This window comes from Ambystoma mexicanum, chromosome 9 (assembly GCF_040938575.1).
Source record: "Ambystoma mexicanum isolate Mex_15411 chromosome 9, UKY_AmexF1_1, whole genome shotgun sequence".
NCBI lineage: Eukaryota > Metazoa > Chordata > Amphibia > Caudata > Ambystomatidae > Ambystoma > Ambystoma mexicanum.
The window spans coordinates 1,442,047,498-1,442,067,922 of record NC_090931.1 but is presented as its reverse complement, the minus strand read 5'-3'; the positions used below and the strand labels follow the sequence as shown (position 1 = coordinate 1,442,067,922).

General features: G+C 45.9%; 1 protein-coding gene across 2 annotated transcripts in view; it reads left to right on the top strand.

Moving 5' to 3' along the window:
- CFAP65 (cilia and flagella associated protein 65) overlaps positions 1 to 20,425 on the top strand; it is an 825,303-nt gene that overhangs the window by 674,377 nt on the left and 130,501 nt on the right. For both annotated transcript variants that reach the window (XM_069616861.1, XM_069616860.1), the window contains exons 26-27: positions 11,921 to 12,037; positions 15,431 to 15,568. In XM_069616861.1, coding sequence (XP_069472962.1) covers positions 11,921 to 12,037; positions 15,431 to 15,568 — 255 coding nt within the window. The remainder of the gene's footprint in view (positions 1 to 11,920; positions 12,038 to 15,430; positions 15,569 to 20,425) is intronic.

Below are 20,425 nucleotides of genomic sequence, written 5' to 3'. Positions count from 1 at the left end.
ATGTAAAGTATATAAAATATCCAGCCGCCTGGCTAGTCTGGTTATGGAAGGGGACCCAGATTATAAGCCATGAAATGAGTGTTTCTCCCTTCCATTGTTTACATAATAAGTAGTTCTGAGTAAAGGAAATAGCAGCTAGGTGGTCAAAAAGAAAAGTACACAATGACCCTACAAGACCAGGATTATCTAGTAGGAGACACATGGTGTTTCGACAGGCCTGAAACCTCTGAGGCGATTTTCGTTAAGGGCAACAGAGCTGTAGGGGACTATTTACTGCCGGGAAAAGAATTGATGGGGCCAAAAGCTTTGCAGAAAAATGTATTTTCATCTAATCTCCAGTTTAATATGTTGACATTTTGCCAATTTTTCAAAATTCTAATTTGGTGTCATGTTTCTATATTTTGGACACTCAAATTGTACCGGTAGGCTTGCCCCTTACTGTCGCTTGGTATGCAGAAAAACATTCAGCCATGGTGTGATGCAAGTCTCAGCAAAGCGCATTTGAATACCTCTGCTAATCGGCCTTTCCTCTAGACAGGATAAGTGGACCCACATATATACTTGTGGATATAAGGGAGGAATCCAGCGGGTCAATTTCAGTACTTTCATTTGTATCTGTATTTTTCATTTAAATAAAGAGGATTCTTTAACTCTGTATGCCCGCAACACCATAGAGGAAGAAGGTGATCCAAACCCCCTGGAGCTTTAAAGATCTAGGAATGTAAAGAGTTTGGCAATGCTGTAAGCCCTCAATGCCTTTAGCCAGGGTACACCACATGCTCTGTGATGTGGACATCAAGTTGTATACTGAGGATGCACCAGGTCTGCAGCCTATCTACTGCCTCCTCTGTTTGCCTAAGACCCTTCACCCTAACCCTTCTGGGCAATACAGAAATATCCCTCTGTGGAGATCACAAGAGAGTTGGCCCTAGGAAAAGGCGGTCCCTGGAACCGCTACCGCAGATTTCTGCAAATCTCATGATAGGAAATGGGATGGCTAAAGACAATAGTCCCCAGGCACTGTGGTGTGTCACTTTAAGAAACACACACGATGGAGTGACGTATCTCCATCGGTTGGAATAAGAAGGGCGTTCCCTCTGTGCATCAGAGCACGAGTGGAGCCCAGATGATAAGCAGCTTTTCTGGTTTTGTCTGTGGGACCGGGGGCCCTGCTGTATGCTAGGCCCTGCGGGGCACTTACCGCACTGGCAACGAGAGGGTCATTAGTGATCCCGCGGCGGTGAACATGAGCAGCTGCTCGAAGGGAGAACGTTCATCAGCCGTGGAGCCGAAGTGTGTGTCACGGTGAGGGATAATTGATTTTTTCTTTGTTCAGCATGCTCACGGAAGTTGCCGCTCCCTACGGGAGTGCACATACGCCTCCCCGTTCAATTTTTAGAGCATCCACTGATGCAATGCCTGGAATCATTTAAAAATGCATTAAAAAAAAAAACAAATTTGGCAAAGAAGAAACAGTGGCTGTTATGCCATTGGGGAATAAGGGACATGTATTCCTTCGTTTGCCCTGTTTTTGTTTTTTCTTTGGTACCTGTTGTTGTGAATGACTTGGAAGGAAGGTGGGGGAAGCATTTTCTTTACCTCTCTTCAGTTTTTGTTGAGTCTCTTCTCTGTATCCATTAAAGAGGGGTGGGATTGGCATGGTGAGCTCCAGATAGCTCAGTGAGGGTGGCAAGTGTGACGTATCTCCATCAGTTGGAATTTATTCTCTGCAGCATTTGACCTGGTCGACCACGAGATCCTAGGAAGACGCCTATACACTCTGCCCACTTCTCCCAAGAAGCCACCATCTGGAAAACATCTTTTCTGGAGGGCTGGACCATGAGGGTTTTCTCACACCAGGCTTCAGCCAACCCATCCCCTATTGGTTGTGGAGTGCCACAAGGCTCGTGCACCTCTCCTACCCTCTACAACCTCTTCACCCTACCTCTATTCAAGGACCTAGAAGAATTCAGCATAACCTTCACCAATTATGCCAATGGCACACAAATTCTTCTCCCACTATCAGGTGACTATGAGGACGACCTGAAAACCTTACAGCATATTTACGAAATCATCCAGGCCTGGATGGCAGCTAACGGCCTTTGTCTCAATGGGGACAAAACTGAAATATTACTTGTAGGCCCCAAGGAGACATTAAAAAAACTAGACAGCAAATACTGCAACTTCTAAATCGAAAGTACTATAATCCCTGCCTCAACCGCTGTAAAAACATTAGGAGTCTTCCTGGATTCTACCCTTTCCATGGATAGACAAGTCAGTTATATCGCGTCATCAGCAGCACTCACAACTAAAATCATTAATGCTATCAAACCTCACCTCTCATCCAAAAACCGCCTCAATATTGCAAGAGCCACCATAGGCGCAAAATTGGACTATTGTAATGTCCTCCTTCTAGGTACCTCATCCAAAAACATGAATAGACTACAAATAACCCAAAACAACGCCCTCGGAGCCTCTCTCAGCATCCCCAAGAGAGAGAGCATATTTCTCAGGCTAGACAAGACACCCACTGGCTTCAAGAGCGTATTCTGTTCAAGGCTCTCACAATCACTCACAAATGCCTATTACAATCTGCACCCCCTTATCTCACAGAGCGAATACACCAAGCACCCACCATCAGACCCATACGTGACCTATACTCACACCAACTCACAATCGCCGCCTTTAACAGAGTCCAAGCAGGAGGCTCTAGTTTTGAAGTGCTAGCACCAAAATCCTGGAACGCACTTCCGCTCAGACTTAGGAAAGAAACCTCTCTCATGGCCTACAGAAAGGCCTTGAAGACCATTCTTTTTAAGTAGACCATACTTTCTCCGTTGTTATGCCTTGAAACTATACTACTTTACTGTCTAACATGTATGCTAGCCAACATGTACTTAACATGTAAACTGCATATAAGTAACAGAAACACTGTATGTTTAACCTAGTACCAAGACTTGCTCCCATGTAACCAGCACCTAAGTGAATATTCTTGTAACAGCGCCACGATGCCCAAGGGCTTTTGTGCGCTTTATAAATGGAAATAAACAAATAAATAAATAAGTGTCATCTGGGTTGCGGCCCCTGCCAGGAAGTGGTGCCTGTGCACCCACGTGCCTGTCTGGGTTGTGGTCCCTGACAAAAAGGGGTGCCTGTGCACCTGACACCCAGGCCCTACCGCTGGAACCAATATGATGCAGGACAATCAGGATGGTGGGGCTGCAGCTGGTGGAGTTTCCCAGGCGGAAGCACCTGTGCCGCGCCAACAAGGTTCACTTGCCCCGATGCCGAAGTTTGATGTCTCGGGGGCACCATCTAGTCTGGAGCAAAGGTGGAACTCCTGGGTTGACCGCCTGGAGATGTACTTCAGGGCCACAGGAGGGACGGACGGACGCACGGACGATGAAAGTAAGGTTGCAACCCTTATCTATGTGCCTGGTCCTGCGGCTCATCAGATCTATAAGTCTTTGCAGCCAATCGATGGGACATACGCTGCCACTAAGGCTGCGATAAGGGAACACTTTATGCCTCTTGTGAACATGGATTACAAGAGGTTTGTTATGTGTAATGCCAAGGAAAGACGGTGAGCCATGGGACACATTTCATGGCCGGCTTTGGTGCCTCTCGGCCACGTGTGCGTGCGTGAATGAGGAAGGCATGATATGGAAACAATTGATCCAAGGGTATGCATCTGGCAAGTTGCGCCAGCAGGTACCGAGGGAGCCTGGATTGACACTAGCACTAATTCTTGAACTGGGCAGATCATATGAGGTGGCGGAAACACGTGCTTCCAAAATGGACGCTGCGATAAGCACCCTCAAGACCGATGAAGTGTGTGCAGTAGGATCCGGTCAAGGAGCAAGAGGGGGCTGCAGAACCATGGTGCCAACACGTGAGAGGGGCGCAAAAGCGCCAGCATCATGCCTCCAGTGCAAGTATGACTTCCCTCATCTGTCGGAATGCCTGGGGAAGGCATGTGGAAGGTTTGGACCGCTACGCATGGATGTGTCGCGCACCACACCCGGTGGTCGTTCAGAGGGGCCCAGTCAGGGTTGGGTCCTTCAGACAACAGCCCCCTCAGAGTGTGGCCCTCGCGAGCCAAGAAGAGGAGGTGGCAGAACTCGAGACTGAAGAGGAGGACGAGGAAAACATATTATTCATATCCAGCATGAGTGTACTAAAGGCGTAGACTCAGAGACAACCAAAGTGTATGGTACAAGTCAGTGACTCGGCGATTCCTGTCTTGGTGGACACAAGGGCTTCTGTCAACATCATGGCCAAAGCGCATTGTGAGGTGATGGATGACCCTGCAGTGCTGAAGCACCCGAGAGCACGCATATTTACGTTCGGAGTGGACCAGCCCATTTCCCTGATGGGGGCGTTTGTATCTCAAGTGGAACACTGATCCAGAGCAATCAGTCAGGTTTTTCACCATGGACATTAGTGGCAACACCTTGTTCAGCTGTGGCACAGCTGATGCACTGGGGATCATGACATTTGCCTACAGCATATATGTCGAGGATGTGCAGGCAGTGCCAGAGCGATTTGCAGGCGTGTTTGTCTGGATTGGGCAGCTGGTGGGAGAGCCTATTAAGCTACATATAGACAAATCTATTCGCCCAGTCACCCTTCAACTACGGAAGTTCATGGACAAAGAAAGTGGAACGGTCAAGACCCTGGGTGTCGCCCATTGTTATAGCAAGGAAACCTAAACAGCCTGAGTCAGTCAGAAGTTGTGTGGACATGAGGCTGCCAAACAAGGCAATAAAGAGGGAGAGGCATTTGATACCCACAATTGATGACATTATCACTGAGTTGCAAGGCACCACGTTTTTCTCCAAGCTTGAACTGAGGGCACGGTACCATCAGGTTGTTTTACACCCTGAATTCAGGTATATCACCTCTTTCATGACTCACCAGGGATTATACCGGTACAAACACCTCCGTTTTGGGGTTTCCTCAGTTGCAGAAGTCTTCCAGAATATGATACGGGCGCCCTAGCTGACCTGGAGGGCATCATAAACATTAGTGATGACATTCTTATGTTCGCAAAGTCAGATGTTAAGCACATGGCGAGGCTGGTTAAGACACTCGAGCGGATACAGTTGCTGGGACTAACCCTACACAAGGAGAAGTGTGAATTTCTCAAGACGAGCATAGAGTTCTTTATTTTTGTTTTTAAGAAAGGCGGGGTGTCGCCCGCTCCAAGGGAGGTGTAAGACATTATGAACAGCAGGCCCCCGGAGACGGTGACAGAGGTGTGCAGTTTCTTGGGGATGGTGATGAACTGCGGGAGATTCATCAGGAATCTGGCCATGAGGTCGGAGCCATTGAGGTGCCGAACGAGAAAGGATAATATCTGGCAGTGGGGCCCAATGGAGGAAGCCGCTATTGATGATGTGAAGTCAGCCCTCCCGGCAAAGGATAAAATGGCGTTCTTTGACCCATCTCTTCCATCCGAAATAGTGGTGGATGCGAACCCGTTTGGCCATGGGGCAGTGATTACCCAGATGGATGCCAAGGGTGAAGTGAGGCCGATAGCATTTGGCAGCAGTGCCCTCTCTGAAACGGAACAAAGGTATTGGGCAAATCTAGCACGAGGCCGTGGCTGTGGGGTGTCTGCATTTCTGCCGGTATGTGCTGGGAAGACCTGTAACGGTGGTGATGGACCACAAACCTCTGCTGCCGGTCGTCCTCGAAGCCCCCGGTTAAGATAGAGAGTTGGATGCTGGCCCTCCTAGAATATGGAGTCTCTCTGGTGTACCGACCTGGTGCCAACAATGAAGCGGACTACTCGTCGAGACACCCACAGAAGAAGGGGGTCGACGGGGTGGACACTGCTGAGGAAGTGGAGGAACATGTTCAGGTGGCCAACTCCCTCAGGGTCAGTCGCTTCTCCAAGCAATTAATTGGTGGTAGATCTTTCTTCTGCTGGGGCCTCCCTCTGGAACAGCCTCTCTGCCTCTCTGAAACTTGAGGAGAACCATCTCTGGTTCCAGAAGCACCTCAAGACCTTCCTCTTTGCTTCTGTTTTCTCTCCTCTGCTCCCCCGCTGATCTCCTGGTTGAAACTGAAACTGCACTGGTTTACCTGGCTACCCTCTGATCTCGGGCCCAGGTCCCCTCCCTGCCAGTTGCACACATCCACTGCCCCACTGGCAACCTTTGCACTCGGGGACTGTTTCTGTATCCCTATAGCCCCCTACCAGCACTTGACACCTGATGTCTGCCCTTACCCCTTGCACTTGCCACCAGCTGGCTGCACTTATTATTTATTGTCTTTGTTTATTTTATTTATTTATCTTTATTTATTTTTTCTCACGGTTATCTTATGTACTGCACTGCCCCCTGCACTTCTCCCCTTCCCCCTCCCCTGCACTTGCGCAATCTCAATGTCACCTGGCCTAGTAAGATGGCTGTCACTGTCTTCCCTCTGTTCCCGCTCCCTTGCCTCGTTGCGCCTTGAAACACTTGTGCATAGGTGCGTTATAAATGCCATATCATATCATAGCATATCATTGAGTCCTCTACACCAAACTCTATGCCCATCGAGGAATTATCAAAGGCTTCGGAGGAAGAGGAGTGTTTTGGCCTCCTACAGGGTGCTTTGCAAAAAGGGGACTGGAAGACCGTTCTGGAAGGGCTCAGCAAATAAACCCAGGTAGCCTGCGTCACCTTGGAACCACTGTGGAGGGTGAGGGATCAATTGTTGTTCGCTGAATCAGGCCTACTGCTGAGAGGGGACAGAATGATGATCCCAGCGAGCAAGATTCAGCAAGTGATCTTGCTGGCCCACCAGGGACACCAGGGGATGGCTAAAACGAAGGCCCGCCTGAGGATGAAGTTCTGGTTTCTCGAGTTGGAGAAAAAAGTGGAGGAATTTGTATTCGGATGTATTTGGTGGCAGGCAGCAGCCGCAGCATACTGTGAGCCATCAATGGAGTCAATGCCCCGGAGCACACAGCCGTGGGAGACGGTGCACGTAGATTTTGGGTCGACAGGAAGAGACACACACTTTCTGGTAGTAATTGAACAATGGACTCGGTACCCCGAAAGTGGAGTTCCTGGAGTCGGTGGCATTTGGTGACGTGGCAGCAGCCCTGGAGAAGGTGTTTGCAACTCATGGACTGCCACAGGTGGTGTGCTCCGACAACAACCCACCATTTCAAGGTGAGAGTTTTAGCCAGCTCATGAGCGAGTACAGGATCTACCATCGCAAGATAACCCCCATGTGGCCGAAGGCAAACGGGGAAACAGTGCGGTTCATGAGGACCCTCAATAAGGTGTTCCGCATAGCCCATGGCCAGGGACACTATCTCAAGCTCATCCTATACCAGTTCTTGAGGGAGTATCGGGCGACTCCCCTTTGTTCCATGGGGAATGCGCCGGCAGAGGCCATGTTCAGAAGGTGTTAGAGGGCACTGTTGCCAAACATCGGGGACCGAGAACTGGCAGAAATTGATGACAGGGTGGCCATGGAGAGGAGAGCCAGGAATGAAGGGGAGAACATCCAACGAGGACTCAAACCCCACCAGTTGTTGCTTCCGTACAAACCCAACCCCATGGGCATAATGGCTGTGAAAGGATCAATGATGACAGCATTTGACGGCAGTGCCACGGTCACAAGGAATTGCCAGTCTCTTCAGGAGGATCAGGGAGAACAGTCCGACAAGTGGGTCACCTGGAGGAAGGTGTGCAGAGGAGCCCAACGAAGGTGGAGGAGGTGACCACTCTCAGGTCCTCTTGGAACAGCGCGACGCAGGTGAGGAGAGGCTGAGCTGTGGTGATGGCCGGCGATATCCACAACGGAGTGGGAGGGGGAAACCTGCTCACCTGAAAGATTATGTGCTGGACACATGAAGTTAATTTTGAAAATTGCTGAGAATTAATCTGGGGTTTTGTGATGTTATTGGCAAGTTGTAAGGGGGGAGAGTTTTACACTGTTTTTGTTCGTTATGATAAAGGAGGAGTGTGGTGTGTCACTTCAAGAAACACACTCGACAGAGGGACGTAACTCTGTCGCATGGAATAAACGGGGCAATTCCCACTGGGCATCAGAGCATGAGCAGAGCCCGGACGGTGAGCAGCATGTCTGGTGTTGTTTGTGGGACCCGGGGGCCTGCTGTATGCTATGCCCTGCGGGGGCACTTACCACAAGCACCATACGCCAAGCCGCCTGTAAAAGACATGCCTGGAACTTGATACCGTACTTGTTTCCTAAAGACAGAATTCACAATTCACATTGCCATCAGTCCATGGTGGAGAGACGCAAGTTAAGGTTAAAGGCCTGAAAGCTTAACTAGCGGAACCTTGCCTGCATCTCAGTATGGGTGGGTGAGCAGCCTAATACCCAGTGGTCAAATGGCCACCAACAAGTCTGGCACCTGACACCCATTTTTAGGAGTGGTGATGGTGCAAGCCTTCATTTTCAGGTGGATCAACGTGGCATTCTTACTAGTCCAGTGAAGACAAGAAGGACTCTACAACTTTCCAAGAAAGAGGTTTGGGGTATTGTTTTGCTGTCGGGATGGCATAGTTCTTGAACAGGAAGTGGAAAGGACTGAGGGTCACAGTCTGAAGAGACGTTGACATTATTACCCATATTCCAACTGTCACCTATGGAGACCATACAAAATCAGTCATAAATCAACCCAATTGGAACACTTTTGAGGGTATATATTGGAACGCATTACTGGCGCTTCCAAAAGGTTTTCCGGTACAGATTGTAAGATTTGAGTTGGGAATACAACTGCTCAGATCTATGGTCGCGTGGCAATCGCTAATGTTATTTAGAAAATGCTTAATAGCTCAATCGAACGACCCGTCAATTCTTCCAACTCTTGCTAAAGCCTTTATATATAAAGAAAAATCTCAATTGGCTAAATGGAAGTATTATTGTGACAATATGCTGAAGAAAGCCAACATTGATTTACCGATGCTATTAGAGAGGCCTGAAGCTGCCAAGAAAAAATATAAAGATACTGTATGGATAGATGTTTGGGAATCATGCTTACCCTACAAAGCCTTTCAATCCGGCATGTTCATTATGAAGTCTCGGGGACAAATTCCTATTTATCTATCAAAATTCCCAGAACTTAAATACAGAGCAATCCTAATAAGGCTGCGTTTTAATCTTTGGCCAACCGATGAAGTCCTAACTTCTCGAAACATGCAAATCTTCTAATTAATTGCCAAGCTTTGGTAAAACAAAGGAAAGATTGTTTCTTTAAAAACATGGGCCATTTCACAACACTGCAAAATAAAGACATGTGGAGCATGATATCAACTCAAATTCGGTTTCTCTAAATTAAGCAAATATTCATTTTACTAACCCTAAAATGTGTTTCTAACTAATGACTAATTGTTTAGAGTTGAAACATATACCCTCTTCCCTCCCCTGTGTTGTCTTTTCTATTGCCTAAATATAGCATAAAAAGGATTCTGTAGTTAGGTCATAATCAAACAGGAGAAACACAATCTACTATGGGCAAATTTAATTATTATGAAACAAAATAAAACATGAATATAACGATTGCTTATGTGTTAAATAAGGTTGATTTTTGTAGCCGAAAGGCAATCTGAATTTTGTATTTATAAAACATTGGAAACTCTAAACACCAATGAGATGTTACTACTTTTAAGAAAACATGTGTAAGAATGCACGTCAACCAAATACGCAAGTATAAATATAAAAAAACAAAAAATAATAAGTTGACATGATCACCCATATTCCAGAACTTCTCCCCATGGGCTCAGTTAAACCTAATCCCATTACTTTTTGTCATAGCAAGTAAAGGGATGTTAGCCTATACTTTTTGTTTGTGTTGTCTGTTAATCACTCACCTGTGACAAGGAGTAATCTAAGGGAACATAAACGAGGGATAAATGACAAGGGAAATAAACATATTCAGGCTAGTATTTACCTAGCAGGATGATGAGAAGAACACATGCTAATACACTGGACAAGTCCTACGGGAAGAAAGAATGGCAGCTCTTGGTTGCGTGAGTGAGCCACAGCTTATGCCAGGGACAACAAGAAACATTGTTGGTGGTAGAAAGTTGGAGACCTAAGGCTTGTTCACTGTCCGCAATGATGATATAAAGAGCATGATGTATGGCTTGGTTGATATGAGAAAGGTCAGAGCCCAGGTGTGGGCAGTAGAGTGAGACATAGGCTGGCATAGCTCTCAACTCACCCGCTTTTGGCGGGTGTCACCCGCCTTGCAAAGGGCTGACTCACCCGCCCAGCCTCCTGCACGCCCATTCACTCCAATGGGCGTCTCACCCGCCAAAAACAATATCGGGTGATTTCACCCGCCTTTGCGAGACAAATGGTTGAGAGCTATGGGCTGGACTGGTGGTAAGACGAATGGGACACCCTAATAGACTGGTAGGAGGGAAATTGAGAATTGGTACTGTGGGTCGTTGATTGGGGGGAAGAGCAGAACACATTCTTCGCCAGTGGGACTCAGTCTAACGGCAGTAAAACAATAATGGCTTGGTAGGAATGCGATCTAGAAATGTCTGTTTTTTGTTGTCAATGGTTATCATGCCCAGACTATGCCCTAGCAAGTGGAAAAGCACTGCCCATCAGCAGTTACACAGAATATATAATACAGGCATGAGTTGTACAATTTGGGATGAGGAAACGCAGGAGAGGATTGGCGTGCTAGAAAGAAATGGAGGACGTTGATCATGGCTGATAGGAAGAAGCATGTGACAAACATCTTGGGGTTGGTGGGACAGTAAGAGATTGAGATTAAAGCACAGAATAGAGTCTAAGGGTACTAGAGAGCCACATGAATGGGCCATTGGAGGGAGGGCAAGAGGTGGGTCTAGGCCAAGAGTAGAGGGATACAATGGAATACTCAACTGCGCAGGAGGTCGACAATAGTGATGCAGGATCATAGGAAGGAAAGAGTACACAGTAGGCACATTGATTGTGTAATTCATTGTGTCCATTGCAAATCTATCAGAGAAAGGTGGCCACTTTTAATTGTCATAGTTGTGTAGGAATGAACCAACCCCATAGGATGCTGATTGCATGGCTTAATTATGTAAAATGACACTGAGAACTGTGGGTAAGCATTCATTTTAGGTAGAGGGCGTTCTATGTGAAATACATCAATGTTAACAGTGACACCCTTTTTTGCTGGCTCAATGGAGTTGGGCTCATGTGATTAATTTATATTACTTGGAGTTTCATGCATATAAAATGAGAACGTTTACTGAGTACTTTATCTCTGTTTTCTATTATTGTTCATAAAAATGAAGTTATATGCAATGAATATGTTACAGGCTACTACTACAGCAAACAATGACACTGCGGATATTGTTGTGAATTAGACAATATGCAGATAACCTCATGAGCTTTATAGAACTGGATCCCATTAGGGGTCATTTTCTCAAAAGTGCAAATTGCATGCACGGGGCTGGCAAGGTTAGCAATTACATGCTGCTGGGTACCATGCATGCAATTTTAAACATTAGCAATGCAAAGGAGTTAAATATTGAAAGTTAAATAAAAGAATAGGCTAACTTCAAATTACACTTTTCAGGTGGCATTTACTAATAGATTCCTATAGAATCATTGCGCTTGGGTGCAAATGCGAAGCGCATTCCCAAAGAATACTTTGGTTTTACACCAGCGTGACAATTTCATGCAGGTGTTAAACGTGGTGTTCTTCCAAGACGCAGGAGGAAAGCAAAAGTGAGGTTGCAAACTCCACTCTGCGCCCCTCCTACGCCCTGGAAGTGAATGAAATTGAGCTGCAGCGCAAAATGGAAGCATGAAAGCATTACACCATCCTTTTTGCACCTTCATTTTGCAATCCACTCAGTGCAAAAGGACTCCCATTGTGTTCATTGCAGAGATTAATCCTGCGGTTCAGCTCTGGTAACCTTTCCATTTTACTTTGCAGGCACTCCAGGTGAATCCACAGGCAGGGGTTCTGCAACCAGGGGAGAGCACGCTGTGTGTGATCACACTAATAGATCATGGACAGCCATCATTCTACAACATGGACCTAGTCTGTGAGGTGAGCAACTGGTAGCTACTGGACAATGGGGCTCATTATTCGGGCGGGATAAATGGGAACAACCGTACTGTCTCCGCCGCCCGATAGCCCGGTGTTACAGGGACATTATGGGAGGCGGAGATGCCGATATCTTCCCATTCCATGGAGTCCCATAGTACTCGATGGGATGGGGTTGCCTGAATCACTGGTACCATTAGTAATGAGTAACTGTGCCTGTGATTCAGGCATTTATCTGCCGGTAGGGACCGGATAAACCTGCAGGTTAGGCCTGCCGGTAGAACAGAGCCCCTACCGGCAGACTTGTAATTTGTCGGTCCGGAAATATGCCGGTATAAGTTATTACCGCCACTTTATTTCCAGACCGGCAAACATGTAATGAGCCCAAACATATTGTTCTTTGCCACAGGAAATGCTCCATCGTTTGACATCCAATTTCTTGATCATAGGTGCCGAGTCTTATTTGTGAGAAATTAACAATTTTCTTAGTAGATTGTGACTTGACAATCAAGATTTTATTAAGGCACACAGCCTTTTATAACTAAGTCCACCAGCAGCTGCATGAACAAACAATTTGATCGCTAATCTGGTCTGAAGTAGGTGGATAAGGGGCTGGCATTGCTCCAAATCATGAAGTAGAGCATATCTGCCAGATGCCCACCAGAAGGCTCATTTTTAGATACCAAATCCCCCTAGATGGTTGAGCACCTAAAATACCTAAATCTTAATCTACCAAGCACATAATTGCTCAGATATAAAGTAGCCAAGGTAGTTCTAGAAACTGGTCAATATAGCGCTTAAATAAGACCACCAGCTGCCCAGAGGGCTGGTAGATGCTTGCCCTGGCTGCCTACTTACCTAGGAAGTTATGGCTTCTCCGAAAAGGAGGGAAATGTTTTATGGAAGACTTGACATGTTTTGTTATAAAAAGAAAAGATGCCCTTGTGGATAAAAAAAAGTGTCAACAAATCGAGAGCTAGAACATCTGATACTATGCTAATATTTCCACCCTGAGGGTCAAATGGGTTATTGGGGCGGTAGGAAGGGAGCATCAACACCCTATCCATTTCCCACAAACTCATCTATTTGGGCTTTGACAGTCTGTGAAGTCGAATGAATTTAAGCAGCCGACAGATAGTTTATCTCCCAATAGAACTGACAGAAGCAAGTGCCTGATCAGCCACGGCACAAACCTATACGCATGGATAGTCCATTAAACCAGATCATCTGCAAAGAGCTCAGCAGAAAAGTTTGCAAAGGTCCTAAAGCGGGCCTCTACTTGATCCATATCCTAAGTCACACATCAGACAGACCAGAGACACTGGGCCACCTGTTAGGGAGATATTGTGAAGGCCTTATTTCAAGGGCCTACATATGTCAATTTACTTGTCTTACAGGGTGCTTACTTTCCACTGAGAATTCCTAACTCACCAAGGGGTACTATGGGTGAGCAGTCAAGGTTACTCTCCAGAAAATGATGGATGTGTAAAGGATACTGTGACGTGTTTGATAAGCACACAACAAGGCAATATCCAAACAATATATCTGGAACAATTGTTCTTTATAAAATGATTCTGCAAAGTAATAACTATAGAAATATTGTAGATAAGAGTATGTTTTCAGGATTATAGAAACACTAAAAGGAAATGGCCGCCCAGGGTCTTGGAATGTTCAAATAACTTTACAAAGTCCATTACTGAGGCTCACAGCCCCCTATCCTTATCACAAACCCAAAACCGTTTCCAATGGAGTTAAGTTCAAAATCTGCAGCCGGGCCCCAAAAGATGCAGGAGGCCAAAGGAGACCTGACAAGGATGAGGGGCTCCTAAGAGGTGATCATAATCTGAAGGGAATTCACTTGCATGCCAGTCTACGGATTGCAGAGAGGAGCTCTGATGTCAGCAGCCAGAGATGTTACACTCCTCACCTGGATGAGCAAAGTCGGCATCCGAAGACCCTGGGCCCCAAAGGACAAAGAAAAGATCTCCCTTACTGAGTTAGGGGACCCTAAGAAGAGAGCTAGTCAAAGAAATCCCCTGATGGCAGTAAATATTGCCAGATTGCAGAGAGGGGAGCCTGGAGGAGCAGTCATTTTCCTGGATGGACAAGTCAGCAATGTAGTAACCTGCAGGCAGACAAGTAGAACAAATACTTCAGGCAGCATCCATACACCCCAAAGGTGAAGTGGAGTTGAAGAAAATCTGGCACAGAAGTTTCAAGTGAAAGATTGTACAATAGTGACCCTGCACAGGCGTCCTTGTGAAGTGAGAACTAAGTGCAATAAGACACGCCACCGGTGGATTCTACCAGGGTCTTGCTATATACTTTATTCATTGAGTAAAAGGTCCAACAGGATCAAAGGCCATGCCAGAACGTCCAAAAGTTGCAATGCTCAACTTCTGGTTTTAAGCGGCACAGGCAAGTCCAGAAAGTCGGATGAGCAGAAGAACACCTTTAGAACTACTTCACTGTCGGAGCCCATGACATGCTGATACAGAGCTACCTTCTTCTTTCCCACACAAGTCCTTCTTAGTGCGTCTGGATCAAACCCCGGCAGTAGACAAAGTGCTGGTGCAGAGTGGCAACTTATAATTCCTAAACTAGGGCTAAGGTCGGACCCTAATGGGCACTTCCCGGGCCAACTCAGGGAATGTGAATTCCAGACTTTCCCACCTGGCCCCCCTGATAGGGGGAGTAAGATCATTTCTCTAGGCTAAGTTATGTGTTGTTCTTAGTGGCAGGGTCAGTTCATAGGGTTGCATAGGTTTGGCCAGAGGACAGGCTTTATTTGTGTAACACGCCCTGACAAGCATCCTTTTGTTATTACATAGGATAGGGAACCTTCATCATCTTAGATGCAGGGATAGTGGAGGCGCTTCTTTACTTTAGTAAACTTAAGACTCTTGAAAACATGTCTTCCTGTCCATCTCGTAAGCCTGACTTACCACACATCCTAAGTAGAAACGTCTTATGGTGGTCCTTCTTGGGCTCTGTACTGGAATTGGGCCTTTTATATCTTAAGCATTAGTTTCTTTTTGTCCTGCTGTCATGTTGGTCCTTCCCAGAAACACCACATCCCCCTGTGAGGTTTTATCTGGTTCCTCTGCACCAGTACTGTATCCTATTTCCAGTTAGCCTATAGGCAGACAGCATTTGGAATGTCTCCCTATGTTACACTCTACATTGCAGTGGGAAGGGTGTGCACCACTTGTGGTACAGCACCACAGTCAAGTATATTTCTTGCTCATTTCCTTGGTGCAGACCAATCCTTTACCCTTTCCTGTAAACAAATTGCTCAATCTTTGCCATCGGATTCAGCTCTTCTGACTCTTATTTCTCTGAGCAGTGGAGCTGATGCCGTTAGCCTTGCTAAATCTTTCTCATTGATTGTCACAGGTCTTTGTGCAGAGGGAACTGGCAGAGTATGAGAAGGAGCTGCTATACTGGGAGGAGGAGAAGGAACTCCAGGCTGTAGAGTTCACCATCACAGAGGAAGACCTAATTGCTGAGAAAAACAGCAAACCACCTTCTCGAGTAAGTACTCAAGCATGGCATGCACGGTCATAAATCTCAAGTCAGTGCACCATCCTGCAAGGGCCGTGCCCTAGTCCACATCACTTAAAGGGCAAATCTGAAAAAAATTCACGTAGCCGACTTTCTAACTATTCCATCAGATGCTTTCTGTACCAGGACGGGATAAAGTCATTGTAATAGATATGGGGCAACTTTTAAGGTGATTGGATATGTGTGTGTATGGGATTTATAAAGTGTGAAACTATCAGGGAAACTTTGGAGAGCTTTACATAGAGGACAGAGCCAGTGGGTGGCAAGTAAGAATGTAGGGGTAGCAGGGATTTCTATGGAAGCCTGGAGGTGGGAGCTGCAGAGGGGAACAATTAGGGTTGAGTTGGGTGATAAGCCACTGGCAAATTAATGTATGACTATGAACCTGGTAGAGAAGTGACCCGGGTGCAGCCAGCATAACTAAAGTGCCTTGGAGCAGCTAGAAAGACAGATATGAAACATGTAGGAAAAGAGCATTTGTTGGAGGCTGAGCTAGAGGCAGGCAAGAGAGAGCATCAATGACTTCAAGCAGGTGGGAGAGTCGACCGAACCTGACGGGAGCAGCAGAAAGATTAAGAATGGTGGCGGCATATACAGCTTTGAGAGAGCTACTACTGATGGGACAGGAAATTAGAAGAAGCAGAACGTCTAATGGAGGCAGACAACGTGAGAGAGGGGTGCAGAGGGAAAAGAGATAGATTTGAAGAGAATCAAGAGCAGATGGTAAAGGAGAGACAAAGAGAGACCAGTAAAAGAGCAGAACAAGCTGAGGGGGGAAGCAAGGGAAATGGAGGAAAAGCTGCTGGGCAGATAGGGAGAGAGTTGGAGAGGGAGATAGAAACGTAGAGGGAGTTGGGGAGAGAGAGAGAAAAGAAGTGAAGGAAAGCTCATGAGGCACAAGGGACAACGTGGAAGCAGTAACTGTTGAGTAGCAAGTATTTCCGAAGATAGTTAATAAGGTTGATGCTGGAAAAATAAGCGAGCATTTTGCGTTGTGGGCACAGAAGGGCTGAGTGGGTAGAAGCAATATGAAAGAAAATTGGAGAGCATAAATTACTGACAAGAGTGACTAAGGCCAGTGAAGGAAAGTGGGGGCATGCAAGTAGTGCTGAGAGCAAAAAGGATTCATATAAGGTACGGTAACCAGGTATGACTTACATGAGTGGTACACTGGCAAATGGGCAGATTTGGTGGTTGCCACCCCTTTGGCCACAATGTAACCTGGAATCATTCATTCACTGCTTTGTGTTGATATGTTTGGATGATGGAAGCACACTCTACCCAAAGCACTCACGTTGGTTGGTGAATAGGCTTTGACTATTCACCAGTAGTGCCGAACTCAGTGGTTTGAACACTGAGATGAGTTTTACACACATAGAAACCGGGTTTGGAGCTACACTACCATCCTTTGAGATTTTGGACTCGGCATTAAAACCTGGATGGTTTGTGACATCCTACAGGATCCTGGACTAGCCTACATTGTAAACTGGCTATTCCTGCATTCATCAGGTAATTACTCGCTGTTCCCAGCAGGATCACACATCTGACGGAGTAGCCCAGGGTGCTTCATTGTTGAGTTATACTTTGCTGAGTGATACTTTGAGGTGCCCCAGTCCTCACTCCCCATCTGAAGAGCATCAACAGTGCAGGACTGTGCTTCCCAATGCCCACTGGTTCCCATCTCTAGGATCAAGCCTGTTTCCATATCATCCCAATTATTGGAATGCCCGGTTTTATTTTAGTAAAAAACACCTGGGTAGGATCAGAGAGTTTCTTTCTCGCTCTTTTTTTGTGTTGGTTTAATTCTAGAGATGTGCGGATGTTAAGGCCCATTGATAGCTGATGACTTTGAAAATATTAATTGGGCCTGTCTTGAGATGAAGAGACTTTGTGCACTCTTTATGATGATTACCGTACCGGATTCCAAGTCGTTGTCCCACTCCCAACTGATAGCCCATGTCTATAGAGGGGCAAATGTAATACCAACTCTGGTCGTAAGGCTGTTTGCAAAGTGCATGGCAGTGGGCGGCGCACCTCTTAAGTGGCTTGCCATCGATATGTTCCCTACTTAACTGATGCACAGAAAAAGGTCCTATCCAAGCATATGACACTGAGAATGTCTTTAGAAGGATTGGCAGTGAAAGAAAAGACAACGTTTGGGGACGATGTTTACAGGCACAATATTAGAGAGTGCGTTGGACCTTTATGACAGGCCCTCTAATGAGATGAACATGGCTTAAATAGCTTATTCTGCTGCAAGGTGCCAACTCAGCAGGCTCTTTATTAATGTTTTAGCCCGCTATACCTTATCAGAGGAAAAATGCCCATTTGAATACCAGCCTGGTCTCCCACACAAGGACAGACCAACACCAAAATTCTGGGCAATTTTCCTTTGAACAAGAGTACCAAAAGGAACCCAGACTTGTGTTCTGCCTTGTTGGGCGCCATCATTGAGGTGTGACTGTGTCTCTCTTGGCACAGAGAGCAAGGGATCCCCATCTAGATTACCCTTCAAAACTTACGGTGAAACCCCACCTTTTTCAAAATTAGGCACAGATATGAGAGTCCTGCTACTGATGACCAACATGGTTTAAATAAAGTGTTCTCTGTGAATGTGCTTCTCAGGAGGGTCTACGACTATGATCACTGTGCCTCATCAGAGGAGAAATATCCATTTGTATATTAGTCTGGTCCTGCCCACAAGGACATTCAAGCACCACCGGCACACCTCACTGATGATGGCCGACAAGATAGAAATGTGGCCCGTTATCGCAGTGAGTGCATCTCAGCACCCCCTCTGGTCGGAGCTATGGCAGTTTGGTGAGCACTAATGCACGATTTACACTGCAGCCCCTGTGACGCGGTTATTGAACTAATGAGTTTACTTTCTTTTGCAAGCTTCCCCTAGACATGGGAGCCCACGCTTCCTCGAATGAGCGGGTCCCTCTGTGGTGCTTTCGGCTCATCACATTCAGACTGCTGACAACACTGTCTGTATTCTAATAGTAGCTGGACACGTCTTGTCCTTCCCTATGCTCATTTTCCCATCGAGAATATTGATATTGAAATACATTTGTTGTGTTTTCCTGGTTAGGCATTCTTCGGTCCTGACGAAGGTGGAAAGTTATTTAGACTGCCAAAACGTTTGGAATGTGTCCCGTGTATGACTGCTGTTAATATGCATACCTATGACTGCATTAGTTGCATATGAAGACTAATACATATGCATCACAGTAGCTGAACATGTTATACATGGGCGCTTTGTTTAACGTAGACACTTGGTTCCCCCCCGTCCCCTGGCATAGCATAGGGGGTAATATCTCTTTTGTTGATCGGAATTGGTGGCAAAGGGGAACGATAGAAGCCCGGTGTGGCTTTCCGACATCCCTAACTGATTTCATGGATGTTGTTATTGTTATTTTTATTTTCTTGTACATTTGGATTTCTGTACATACTGTATGTGTTTAAATCTTGTGTGTTCGAAAATGTTCTTATGTACATGTGTTGCTTCATTTTTGGTTGCAGGCAGTATGGTTTTAAGTGCATGTGTATAAATACATTTCAAACTAAATAGTTGTTCAAAGTTGCTTTATTATTATTTTCATGGGCATGAAGATGTATTTCTTTCAAGCAGAGTTGTTCAAAATAGAGTGTCTGAGGCCTAAGCCCAGTTAAGTAAATAAGCCACATTGGCTGTAAATAATACCTGCTGGGAACAATTCCTACTTGGGTTTGTTTCGACAAGAGAGAAACACATGTCTGGGGTTGCTGGCGGTACTCTTTTTCAGAGGAGAATTTCATGCCATTTTGGTGCTGGGCTGCTCATGTGGTTGGGACCATACTTATAGCAAATGGATATTACTCCTCTGTGCAAGGTACAGTGTGCTAAAGCATGATTGTATACCCTCTGGAGTTGGAAACCTCGCAGAGAACAGATTATTTGGTCATGTTCATTCTCAGTAGAGGGATTCTGAAAATGTGGGCAAATTTGTACTCTGGGTAGCTCTAGCAAGAGATTTCTTTCTAGAATGTTCCTCTTCCAGCACGACTTTGGAGGTGTTGAACCTTTAAATAATCTTTCTTGCTGGCCTACAGTTGTGTGGATTACCAATAAGCTGCCCCTTAAATGTCTCAGCATAAAGTGACTCCAATGAATGGTTCTTTGCATGCTCAGATGGCGACTGTTCTTGACAGAACAAGATTTTTCCATCAACCAATATTCTACCTCTTCTAGTTATTTGCTTTCGAGGAGACCACAAATCTGTCTTGGTTACACACAACTGAAGGTCAATGTCCTTGTTTATTTGCATCCTGGTGTACCACCCTCCCCAAAAACATTTCTTACCTTGTGTAACCAAACTCACAAACCTGGCTCACCCTCTGGAATGCGTATCCAAATGGTAACTTTAATTATCTTCATTACCCTGCTTTCCAAGACGTTCTTGCTATCTTCAATTTAGAATCGGAAAGTTACCAATTACCCATTCTTGGAAGAAACTGGAAGAAGGGATCATTATAACTCCTTACTTGGTAGCTCCCATTAAAAGTGAAAGAGTCTACCAATCGCTGTTACATCGATGACCTGCAACAAGTAAATGTTCAGGGCCATAAACTAGAAAGAGACGGCCATTAATCACATCTCTCCAAAGATCACTTGGCATGCTTGATCCCCTGCCCTAGCTACAGTCATTTTCTGTTGGGGGTGGAGAAATAGGTTATTCTTTGGGCAGTATAAATCTTTAAAAGAAAACAAAGTAGAGTGACTTGCATTCACAGACATGTTTCCTGCATAGGACCTTTCTTGCTCATGTTCCACACCTAACCATT